The following is a 12,197-nucleotide window of genomic DNA, read 5'->3' on the forward strand; positions in this document are numbered from 1 at the left end:
CTATTAAAAACCTGAGCATTACCAGCAGTATTAGAGCTAGCAGCGGTATTAGCCTGCTGCAGTTACAGTATGCATTCTGCATCGTCAGCAGCTGTATCTGCTGACGCAATTCCTCCAGTTCTCCCTCCATATTCAACAGTCTGAACTGGATGTACTTACAGATAAAGTTACTCACTGCTGGAAAGCGAGGGGCTGCAGAACCAGTCTGCAATATCTTACTCCTTGTCAGCTGCTGCTTTGCTGCTGGAAACCACCTGCACACACTCTCAACCCACACAGGCACCTGTGCAACACATGCACTCACGCACCAAACAACAGATTAAGACACACTCCTCAACCAAGACAGAGTATTACATTCTTTACAAAGCAATCAGAGAACCATGCATCTCTTGACCCTGCTCGCAGCACCAAATGCGGCAGGACCATGTCTGTTGGACCTCTGTGTGTCTGTGTGACCACCGCAACATAAAAGAGTATATACTTACTTATAAACACACCCACATTTACATACACAAAAGTATCAAGAGTAGGATATGGAGACAAATTAGATTGAGTTATTTATTTTTGTGCAGAACTGAGTGATGGTCATATTTTATAAGTAAGTATAAGTATACATACTCTTTTGATCCCATTAGGGAAATCAGTAGGACATTTTTTCCTGCTGGTCGGGGATCGGTTACAAGCCCGAAGCCTTAACCAGTAGGCCATGGCTGTCCCCCAATATCTTGTACCACTATGCACTTTGCAATACAATGTTACATGCTTAGAGTACAGAACTTAAATAAGGCTTTCAAATTAAACATACATTTTGGCAGGTTATGAAGTGGAGAAGAGGTACATGTTGAATATGTTCCTCCTTTTCTCTCTCTCTCTTTCTCTGTGTGTGTGTCATAATGTGAGATAGGGAGAGTAAGAGTAAGCCTAAAAGATAGATAAAAGAGGAGACGTAGGAAGGAGGAGGGCCAGTTAGTGACACATAGAGTAGTGATGTTTTTATTCCAGTAGGTGGATTACTGTTAAGAGATAAGCTATAGATTATATGAACACACCTGTTGCTTTGGGTATAATAGCGTGCACTGTAGTGGAAGTACCGGTTAGTCAGGTGTGCACCTCTCTACACATGAAGTAATGGTGAAATACACGGTGACAGTAACTACTGGAGATAAGGTGTGGCATGGCACATTTGACCACATCTTCATCACCCTCTATGGAACGGAGGGAAAGAGTGAGCGCAAGAAACTCAATGAATCACCGGAGATGAGCAATGGTGTGGTAAGGACAAAGAGACCTCAATGGGGTAGAATAACTTTGAATATTGTTTTCAAAATGGTGCCAGTTGAAGTAAGTCACAGTGAAATGTAAAGACTTTTACATTACATTACTTGATGGTCATATGAAAAAATGGACCAAATTCAAAGCGGCAGAATATAAATGCAATCATCCTAATTTCTACTAATGTATTTTGTGATCATTTTAATCAGAAGAAAAGTTTGAAATGTAGCTGCTGGGTGGACTGTGCTCACTGTACAGTTATTAATTTGACTATGGCCACACCACTAAAGTGCAGCACATTTGAATGTATGCCTTTATCATGACAGCATTAGTTTAAAGGTGGCAACTGCGCCTTATGTTCAGCTCTGAGTATACAAGGATGTTACACCTGGTGCGTGGAATTCAAGTAGGTGAAAAAAAGAAATCGCACACAGAGGCTGATGCTTAAATCATGTTAAAAAATATGCTGAAACAGTGTGCAAGGCCAGAACCAACACTGAGTGTAGTGTAGACCAGTGTGTGTACTGGCTGTATATGTCTTCTAACATTAGGCATTGAAAAGTGAGTTATTTGGCCTAAAGCATGACATGCTAAGAGGATGCTCGAGATGCTCTCGTTCTCATTGTTACGTGGCAGGAAAAGGAGTACACTGTGGAGTGCCCTGCCAAGCTGGGGAAGGTGATCCTGATTAGCTTGGACAAGGAGCAGTATCTCTTTTTGCCAGATCAAGACTGGTACTGTCTAACGGTGAAAGTGCAGACGCCCGAAAACGAAACACTACATTTCCCATGCTACTCATGGGTCAAGGAAAGACAACTCTTACAGGTTCGAGAAGGGAAAGGTAAGTTACATCTTATTGTACTGTATATGGCTTCAGGTGAGCTGTGTTTATGAGATGCTTCCTGATTAATGACCATTATATATGAAACTGTTGTCTGATTAAAGAACTACATATTTCATTGCTATTCATTACATACTGATCAATAGAGGCTAGCAAAAAAACAAGTATCCAAGTGATCATCTGTAATAAGGTAAGGTGGATAATAGTGCACATGTGTTTGTGTGTGTGTGTGTGTGCCTACTTCCTGCAAGCAATAACTTTGAAGAATGAAATTCCTGCCCTTATGGAACACCGACTAAAAGAGCTAGAGCTTCGAAAACAACAATTTGAGTATGTGCAGTATCTATATACTTTTTCATATGAATGAATGAATGATTTAATGTGTGTGTGTGTGTGCATGTGTGTGTTTACTCTGTTGCCATGTCTTTATGTATGCCTCAGGTGGAAAGAGCTGATGGAGGGTCTCCCCCACTGCTTGGCATTAGAGGACCCGAAGGCGCTCCCTGCTGAGTTCCGCTACTCCCTTGACAAGCGTCTGGACTTGGAGTTCACCACTAGGATCACGTGAGACACCTCCCTTTTAATGTGACATCATCCTATCTACTAATTTGGCCAGTATAGGCTGGGCATAACATTAGGAGCTCAGTGAGCAATGCTTGAGTCTGGTGATGCACTTTACTCACTACCACTCTGAAGATTAGCTGGTTGTGTCCATTCTGTTATCTCATTGGTGGATTTCAAAAAGAAAAATACCCCGATGATGTTCTTCATTTTCATATCGTTTTATGCTGCTACTATATATTGCTACAAATTTACTGTCTGAACCAAGACATCTGGGAGTTGAGTAACATATAGAGCTACCATCATTATTGACTCATTATCACATTGAATGGAGTTCTAAGATGCAGTAATACTTCAGATTACAGAACTGTATAGGCAGTGAACTATGTGGAATTCATCTGTTATCTGCCTACCGAGAGATCTCTTGTCTGTGTTCTCACACTTGCAGGATGGCTGAACTCAAGATGAAATTCCTGGCCACCAGCAAGAAGCCGTGGGGCAAGCTGGATGATATAAAACAGGTCTTCTGGACCTACAAGACTCAAATATTTGGTAGAACCTATAATATGGTTATTATTCTCAAATTACTGCATACAAATAATGGGACTTACTGCTGAAACTAACAAACTGCCATCTAACTGCCAGCTTTAGCAATTCTACACTGTATGTTATCTACTACATCCTATGAATGTGTTACAACACAATTACAAGTCTTGTAAGAATCTACCAGTGATGTAATACAGTTTGTGCGTCCCTTCAGACTATGTGACCCAGCACTGGAAAGAGGACGAGTTCTTTGGGTACCAGCTTCTCAATGGTGCCAATCCCATGATGATCCAACGCTGCAAGGTGCTTCCACAAAAGTTTGCAGTCACTGAGGCGATGGTGTATCCCTTTTTAGAAGGAAGTATGCTGCCAGTGGAAATACAGGTATATTGTTAATGAAATAAAGGTACACAGCTAGCCAGAGTATTTAAGAAAATAAGGATTTAGGTATATTGGGTTTATTGACTAAAAACAGAAGTGGCCATTTGTGTGCTTGTCTGAGTAGAGTGGCAATATCTTCCTGTGTGACTATTCCCGACTGGCTGAGGTGCCCCCAAATGTCATCAACATGCGACTTCAGTACGTCCCAGCACCCTTCTGCCTGCTGTTCAAAAATAAGCTGAACAGGCTGTTACCTATCGCCATCCAGGTACACCATTGGCATGAAATGAAAGAGATACATATTGAGACAGAACAGTGCAATTCTGATTCAACTGAGAGTTGGAGGGAGATGTAGTTTACTGAGAAAGTGTATCCAAAATACATTGCCTGGGTAAAAAAACGCCATTGTCAGTCAGTGTGTGGAAGTTGTAGTTTAAATGGAATGGTTTACACTCAGTTGCAATTATAGTTGTCGAGAGTTGGGTTGAAGTTGCATTTTTTTGACTACACCAATTCTGATTTCAGCTCCAGCAGGAGCCTGGTGAAAAAAACCCGGTGTTCCTGCCCAATGATGAAGAGGCCTGGCTACTGGCCAAGACGCATGTTCGGGCTGCTGACTTCATCGAGCACCAGTTCAACTTCCATTTGCTACGCACACACCTTCTGGCAGAGGCCTACATCCTCGCAACGCTCCGTAATCTGCCCTCAGCTCACCCCATCTACAAGGTATCCCTCCTCCTCAAGTAAACTAGAGGCTACACTTACAGGTCTAGGTTGAGATAATCCAACATTATCACTTGCGTGTCCGACATCATTCTTTGTTCTGCAGCTGCTGATTCCACACATGCGTTTCACACTCTATGCCAACACTCTTGGCCGAGAGAAACTAATCTCTGAGAAGGGAGCCATCAGTATGGTAAGACTCTACATGTGTGACACTAGTTGAAACACTGTGCTTAAAATTGGAAGGGAAGACTGTTTATTTGTTTGATTTTGTCACTCCACCACACTCCCTCCATCTCCACCACACTCCCTCCTCCTCCCCCTCTCTCAGTACACATCCACAGGTAGCACTGGCATGGTGGAGGTGATGAGGAGAGCCATGCATGCTTTGAAGTACAGCTCCCTCTGTCTGCCAGACGACATCAGTGAGCGCGGCCTGGACAAGGTGCCCAAGTACTACTACCGAGATGATGGTCTGCTGGTGTGGGGTGCCCTCAGCAAGTAAGGGCTTGGAGAGAGAGATCAGAATGAGACAATTTGAAATCACTTTCCAATCATCACTGAAGGTCAAATGTTGCCTGCACCTTTAACCCTCAGAACTGGCGCACCCTTGGGAAATTACTAATTTTAATAGTTAGTACCCTCGTTGTCCAGAGGTGTCACTGGTGTCTATCGAAAGGGGAGGGTTCAGGAATTACGCTAAACTAAGTGGTCTTCTGATCCATTAAGTAGAACCAACTTTATCGTCAATTTTAAAACATGTATTTTTACCGCGACCCGAATGTCAAAGACGAATGAGTGGGGGGAAAACTCACAAAACATAATTTTATTATTACATTATTTTTGACCATCAAACCAACCAGCAAAAACCTGCAAAAAATGGCTGGATAAACTACAGTAAACTGAGGGTTAATATGTCTGTTGTGATACAGGTTTATCTTCATTCCAACACAACGTGTTAGTTGTAACATGTGCCCTTTTACAATAAATAGAAACGTATGAAATAGAATCTGGGATTTCTTCTTCACCACATTGCTCAGTCTGTGGGGCTGCAACATGCATACATCTCCATTTCAGTGTAATGGCATCACCTGGTTCAGTTCAGATGTGTTGTCTCATGAAAGTGCGTGTTTATGTTTTATGTGTGTAGGTATGTGGAGGCCGTTATAGCTGTGTTCTACCCTTCTGACATGGACGTTCTAGTAGATGAGGAACTGCAGCACTGGATCTCAGACATCTACAAACATGGCTTCCTGGAGAAGGCCAGCACTGGTGAGATAAACAGAGAGATAGAGAAATAAATGAGAGGGAGAAAGAAATGATGTAGCCTACCAGAGCGAGAGGAAAAAAAAAGAGAGACTGAAAGATGTGCAATTATGAGGAGGAAGAGGTAATAGACAAAGTGAGAGCAAAAGATAAATATGCAAGGGTAAGACAAGATAAGAAAGAGGGAAAGTATGTATTGATGCATGAAAGATGGGGTCAGATTTGGGGTTAGAGGGAAAATACAAAGTGAGGCCATGGTTACAAGTGAAGAACTCCGTTTGTGGAGCGTACAACTAGTTTAGGATTGGTCTAAGTTGGTTACTATTGGTCTTTCAAACTTCATTGAGATCTAACCCATCCCACACTGTCTTAGGAATCCCCAATTCCTTCAAATCAACCAAAGAGGTCACCAAGTTTATCACTATGGTGATCTTTACCATGACGGCACAACACTCTGCTCTGAACAATGGAAATGTGAGTGATGTGTTCTTACACACATACTCACTGCACATCTCTAGAAAGAGTACTAAACACCACACACACTATTTATTGACTTTACTGTCTGTTGTGATTTTAGTTTCATTTTGGGGGCTGGCTCCCCAACAGTCCAAACTCACTACAATCTGAAGCGCCACAAAGCAAAGATGAAGCCGACCTCCTGAACACGCTCCCCGACATCAACACCTCTGTCTGGGGCATGGCTGGTGCCTGGATCACCAGCAAGAAAGGTGGAGACTTTGTGAGTCATCTAACCCACCCACACAACCCCAACACACGCACGCGCGCATACACACACGCACACACACACACACACACACACAGTCCTTTCACCTACAGAATTGCTTGACATCTTTACATACAAGGTTATATACTTAGGTTATACCTTATATACAAGGTTACTTATACTAGGTTACACACACACACACACAGTTACACAACTATAGACAGATGCTTATGGACTGCTTATACTCCTCTCTGTCTCCTCCCTTTAGTACGTTCTTCCTCTCTCTCTATTCATATCTCTAACCACCTCTAACAATAACCCCCCTTTACACCAGGTGTCTCTGGGCCAACACTCTGAGAAGTACTTCTCTGAGCCGGAGGTGCTCTCCCTGACTGACAAACTGAAGGAGGAGCTGAAGGAGATCAGTGAGAAGATAAAGGAGAGAAACAAAGAGAAAATGCGGCCCTACACCTACCTGGACCCAAAGAAGGTAGAACACACACACACACAGACACACAGACACAGACACACACAGACACACACAGTCCTTCCACCTGCAGAATTGCTTGACATCTACTACAGTACCTATAAAAGTAATTCACCCACCTTGGATATTTCCCCTTATATTGCTCTAATAAATGGACCCTTTATCAATTTAAGTTGCCCCTTTTTACAATAATTTACAAAAAGATATTGTCAAAATGAAAGTTTCTACAAAGTAATGTTAATTAATTAAAAATATATGCTTCAAAATAAGTGATTGCATAAATATCCACCCCCCTTAAAGTAACTGACAGGTTAAAGTAACAGCCCAGGCAATTGGTGCTAATAGCCACAAATACTGAAATGGAGATCGCCTGAGCGAAGTGAATGTGTATAGTATAGTAATATAAAGACACCTGCGTCTGGAAGGTCCAGACCTCCTACAGAAAATCTGTGGCTGAACTTAAAAAGGGCTGTTCATACCCAATCCCCTTCCAACCTGGCAGAGCTTGAGCAGTTATGCAAAGAAAAATGTTAGTTTAAAATGTTAGAGTAATATTGCAGTTTCCATATATGCAAGCCTAATTGAGACCTGTCCACCCAGTCTCCATGCTCTAATTGCAGCCATGTGTGCATCTTCTAAATTCTGACTGGAAAGAGGTGAATATTTATGCAATCACTTATTTTCCATTATATATTTTTAATTAATTAATTAACATTCCTTTGTAGAAATCGGCTTTCACTTTGACATTAAAGAGGGAATTTTTCAATATTAGTGTTAAAAAAGGCAAATGAAATTGATCAAGATTCCATTTATAAAAGCAGTAAATGGAACACACACACACACACACACACACAGTTATACAAGTACTATAGATAGATACAGAGACTGCTTATACTCCTATACTCCTCCCTGTCTGTCTCCTCTCTTTAGTTCTTTCTATCTCTATTCATATCTCAAACATCACCTTACCCCCCCCCACCACCACCACCAGATGCGGCAACACTCTGAGAAGTACTTCTCTGAGCCGGAGGAGTTTTCCCTCAAACTGAAGGAGGAGCTGAAGGAGAACAATGGGAAGAAAGAAAGAGATAAAGAAGAAGAGAGAAACAAAGAAATAAAGCTGCCCTACACTTACATGGACCCAGAGAATATAGAAAACAGCATTACTATTTAACAGACACACACACACACACAGTCTGCATAATCTTTGTAGCCATCGTTACAATGTATCTCTAAACATTGTTGCAATGCCTCTTCATATCTGCCTTGTTTTAACGGTCAGGCTATACGCTATAGCTACGCTACAACAATGCTGAAGAGAAAGTCATCATTCTCAAAATAACCTATGGCTGTGAATTAAATGTTAAATGTCAAGCATGTCTGGATAACAGGTGAGGAATGTTTAGGAGACAAACAACGGACTATGCACGCATGTTTTCGGCATAGTGCAGGCCCATACATTTTACCAGAGGTTACACCCGAACCCCCTCTAAGGTCAGATAAACAATGTCCATGCAGCATTAAAACCTGCGTTCTGATTCTTGAAAATCATGACAAATGTACAGTCATTAAGTATGGGTACAAGGGAAGAAATAACCATCAAATAAAATCTGAAAACTGAAAAATAAATGGGCAATGTCTGCCAAGTTACTGCCTGGGTGCACTAGACAGCTCTTAGGTTAGCTTGCATGCTACTTTCCTTTTTTTGCTGTGGCTTGCATGGGGACCATACCTATGTTCCCAGGGTCCAATGTTCCCTGGGACCCATGTTCCCAGGGTTGTATGCTCCCAGGGTCCATGATCCCCAGTTCTGCTCACACAGTGGCTGAAAAAGGTTTTCATGTCTTAATTTAAGAAGATTTTGACAAGAGAGCTCAAAGTAAGTAGCCTATCTTTTTCCTAAATAGCCTGGTCCTGACCAGGCTAACGGCCAAGTTAAGTTAATTCTAATGGTAGGCTAATTATGTTATCTTATTGGCTCAGCTAGTTTGTCATTCAAATCAGACCTCCGTGCTAATTTTGAAGGAGCTTTATTGCATTTATATACTATTTGCTAAATGTATTTTCTCGCAAAACAAAACAGTTTGTCTGCCTACCAATTATTTTAATTGTGATAGCCTTATAATTATTATTAGGTTCTTTGCTTCATAAGATGTCGCGGGCGATCGGCGACGCGATGACCAGAGGGCGGGCGTCACGTAAAACAACGTGAGACCGCGGAAACGGCGACGCAATTCTTAAAGTGCTATATAGCACAGCGCTGCCTTTTCTATGTGTGCCACGGAGACGCTGATTAATGCAGTGCTCATTACATGATCAGAGTCTCGTGACGCCGATCGCGGCATTCCCCTATTTTGTCAAATTGATTTTTATTCCTCTGGGTTTTGCAATTGATATCAATGATTAATATGATTGCCCTCAGTAAGAAAGCACAAGAAACAGGACGCAAACAGTTACAAACAGTCAGGTTCTTTGCTTCATAAGATGTCGCGGGCGAGCACTGCTGATTAATGCAGTGCTCATTATATACATGATCAGAGTCTCGTGACGCCGTGTAGGTCAAAGTCCGCCGATCGCGGCATTCCCCTATTTTGTAAAATTGATTTTTATTCCTCTGGATTTTGCAATTGATATCAATGATTAATATGATTGCCCTCAGTAAAAAAGCACAAGAAACAGGACGCAAACAGTTACAAACAGTCAGGTTCTTTGCTTCATAAGATGTCGCGGGCAATCGGCGACGCGATGACCAGAGGGTGGGCGTCGTGTAAAACAACATGACACCGCAGAAACGGCCGTCGAATTCGAACCGGCGACGCAATTCTTAAAGTGCTAAATATCACAGCGCTGCCTTTTCTATGTGTGCCACGGAGACGCAGATTAATGCAGTGCTCATTACATGATCAGAGTCTCGTGACGCCGGCTACTGCGTGTGTAGGTCAAAGTCCGCCGATCGTGGCATTCCCCTATTTTGTAAAATTGATTTTTATTCCTCTGGGTGTTGCAATTGATATCAGTGTGTGACCGGATCAATAGTGGAGATTGTTTGTGTCGACTACGCCACCCTGGACCTAATGCCCAGGGACTCTAGAACAATACACCAGGTATCCTGAACCCAGTTTAGTCATCAATATGCACAGGTTCAAATACAAAAAGGCAGACACGTGAATTCCAATCAAATCAAATGTCCGTTTATTGAAAGCACTGTTGGGGAGAGGGAGGGGGGAGTGTGGTGTGATCTGTTGCTGAAACTGAAAATAACTGGCGGGGGTTAGAAACATATAAAAATATACTTTATTTTAGTGTTCTTATTGTATCTTTCTACTGTCGTGTAGGATGCATGACATGAGTTAAATAGCACAAGCACACATCAGCTGGGAATGTTGCACACACCAAAATAAAACAGAAAATTATACTGGCAGGCGGGGCTTACCTGGATGGGGGGGAAGCAGACTATCAAGGAAGGTGTCCACACGTGCACTCTCACTGCAGAAAAGTGTTACACCATTGTCACAGCAAGCCACCACCGATATTCCATAGTACACTCCAAAGTGAAGTTCACAAGCCCGCCACCAGGTGACTAGCTACCCCCCGCCAAAGATAACCCACAGGCCTGCCAACACATAAACTGATCAAAAAAAGGAGCACAACAACCACAAACACCAGCATGTAAGTTATACCAATTAGAGATGTAAAGCTTGAGCCAGGGAAATAATCCTCGCTGGGATAAAAGCTAGGCATGCAGACACACTACAAACTCAGAAAACACGATTACACACACACTAAGGCAAAAGCACAACAGACCAGCAAACAAAAACAAACAAACAAAGCAAACCCGCCTGGGAAATCCCAATCAAGCAAAGCGCAACACAAACAGGTCAGCTACCGCGACACGGAGGAGCTGTGATGACGTAAACATAAAAATAAATGAAAACTAATGCTATGGACAAGACAGCAGCGTGACCACACTAAACAAGCAAACTTGACAAAGCCATGCTACCTGTAACATAAATAGTCAACACTTAGAGTGTATCAGTGTCTCAAATGCCACACCAAAAGCTACAACATTCCGGTTTCATACATACCAAACACTTGCAGTCACTGATTAGCCAGTAGGCCTAAAGAACGCTTAAAACACACGCCGTGCCGTCATCATAAGCTGCAAGCATACATAAACAAAAGAGCAATTAAGACTCCGTAAGGCTAATAAAGGGAGATAATAAATATTTGGAGATGCATACCTGCAGGGGAGAGTTATCTAATGCTAGACAGGTCAGGTTCCATACAGCCACGGCAGAGTAAGGGAGACGCAGAGCTACAGATGGAAAGGGTAAAGTATTAAAACTAGGCATGAATAGCTTAACCAATGCAGCGAAATTGCAACATACCTGGCGATTGGCTCCTGCGTGAAACCCAGGGACAAACCGAGCGAGAGACAGAGAGGAAGACAGTCCGACCTACTAGGCACCTTTATGCCATGGCCTAATACCAGGATCTGAATGAATGGCCAGCTACATGCCGGCCCCGCCCCCTTCGTTAGAGACCAGTGTGTAAGGTAAGCAGGAGGAGACAGACAGAGCGAGAATGCAACTGGCTACAATCCACCCCCCCAGTGTTTTGTCGTCGTCCCGACGATAAGCCATGAAAGCGGGGGGGGGGGGGGGGGGGGGGGGGGATAAGAGGCACAGGTCAAGCAGAAGTTGCACCCCCACTACTAGATGGACATGCAGTCTGGGGCAGGTGATGCACATTGGAGTGGTGCCCAGCTGTGGCCCGGGATGTTCGTCGAAGGGGACGATCAGCAGCACTGCATGGAGAGTCCTCTTGCACGATGGGGGATGCGGATGCAGGTGTGGGCACAGCACACTCAGTGGTCTGGGCCAGCAGATTCGTTGGGGAAAGTTCAGCGGCTTCCACTGTAGGTAGAGGCTCCCTGGAGACAAGGTCTGGGTTGGTCACCTGTATCCATAAATCTGGTTCAGGGTCCTCATCTGGTAGGAGTGAGGGCACCTGTGAAGCTTGAGGGAATGAGGGTACAGGTGTGGCTTGGACCGAGGTTCCTAGTCTAGCTTTGATCATGGTGCGATGCACCGTTTTACTCTTGGTCAAGTCGTCCACAGGTGCAATTGTGTAAACTGCTCCTTCTCCTACTGGGGCCCTCAGAACTTGGTAGACCGTGGGGCTCCAAAGGTCTTGGATCTTCTGGCGCCCTCTTATTCCGTGCTCTCTCAGAAAAACTTGTTGGCCCACGATCAATCTGGCCTCTTTCACGCCACGATCATGATGTTCCTTGCGACACACGGCGGCAGCATTCAGACGCTCCTGGGCCCTTGTGAACGCCACCTGGAGACGAGCACGGTGTTCATGGACCCAGTCATGTACTGTGCCCATGTCTG

At 43.5% G+C, this 12,197-nt stretch overlaps 1 protein-coding gene across 3 annotated transcripts; it reads left to right on the forward strand.

The window, feature by feature from the left end:
• Positions 1 to 1,110: 1,110 nt before the first annotated feature.
• Positions 1,111 to 8,030, forward strand: LOC121689557 (hydroperoxide isomerase ALOXE3-like). Of its 3 annotated transcripts, XM_042069445.1 has the most exons (15): positions 1,111 to 1,272; positions 1,909 to 2,113; positions 2,365 to 2,443; positions 2,555 to 2,677; positions 3,123 to 3,226; positions 3,435 to 3,604; positions 3,726 to 3,869; positions 4,127 to 4,327; positions 4,431 to 4,517; positions 4,656 to 4,825; positions 5,475 to 5,596; positions 5,964 to 6,064; positions 6,168 to 6,329; positions 6,649 to 6,804; positions 7,793 to 8,030. In XM_042069445.1, exons 1-15 carry the CDS (start codon positions 1,129 to 1,131, stop codon positions 7,973 to 7,975), a joined length of 2,151 nt encoding a protein of 716 aa, XP_041925379.1. In that variant the 5' UTR covers positions 1,111 to 1,128; the 3' UTR covers positions 7,976 to 8,030. The 3 variants fall into 3 exon arrangements, with proteins under 3 accessions (XP_041925379.1, XP_041925380.1, XP_041925382.1); XM_042069446.1 differs by lacking the exon at positions 7,793 to 8,030 and having other exon boundaries at positions 6,168 to 6,318; positions 6,649 to 6,787; XM_042069448.1 differs by lacking the exons at positions 1,111 to 1,272; positions 2,365 to 2,443 and having other exon boundaries at positions 2,060 to 2,113.
• Positions 8,031 to 12,197: the final 4,167 nt, after the last annotated feature.

The sequence above is a fragment of the Alosa sapidissima genome, chromosome 18 (genome assembly GCF_018492685.1).
Source record: "Alosa sapidissima isolate fAloSap1 chromosome 18, fAloSap1.pri, whole genome shotgun sequence".
In the NCBI taxonomy this organism is placed as follows: Eukaryota; Metazoa; Chordata; class Actinopteri; order Clupeiformes; family Clupeidae; genus Alosa; species Alosa sapidissima.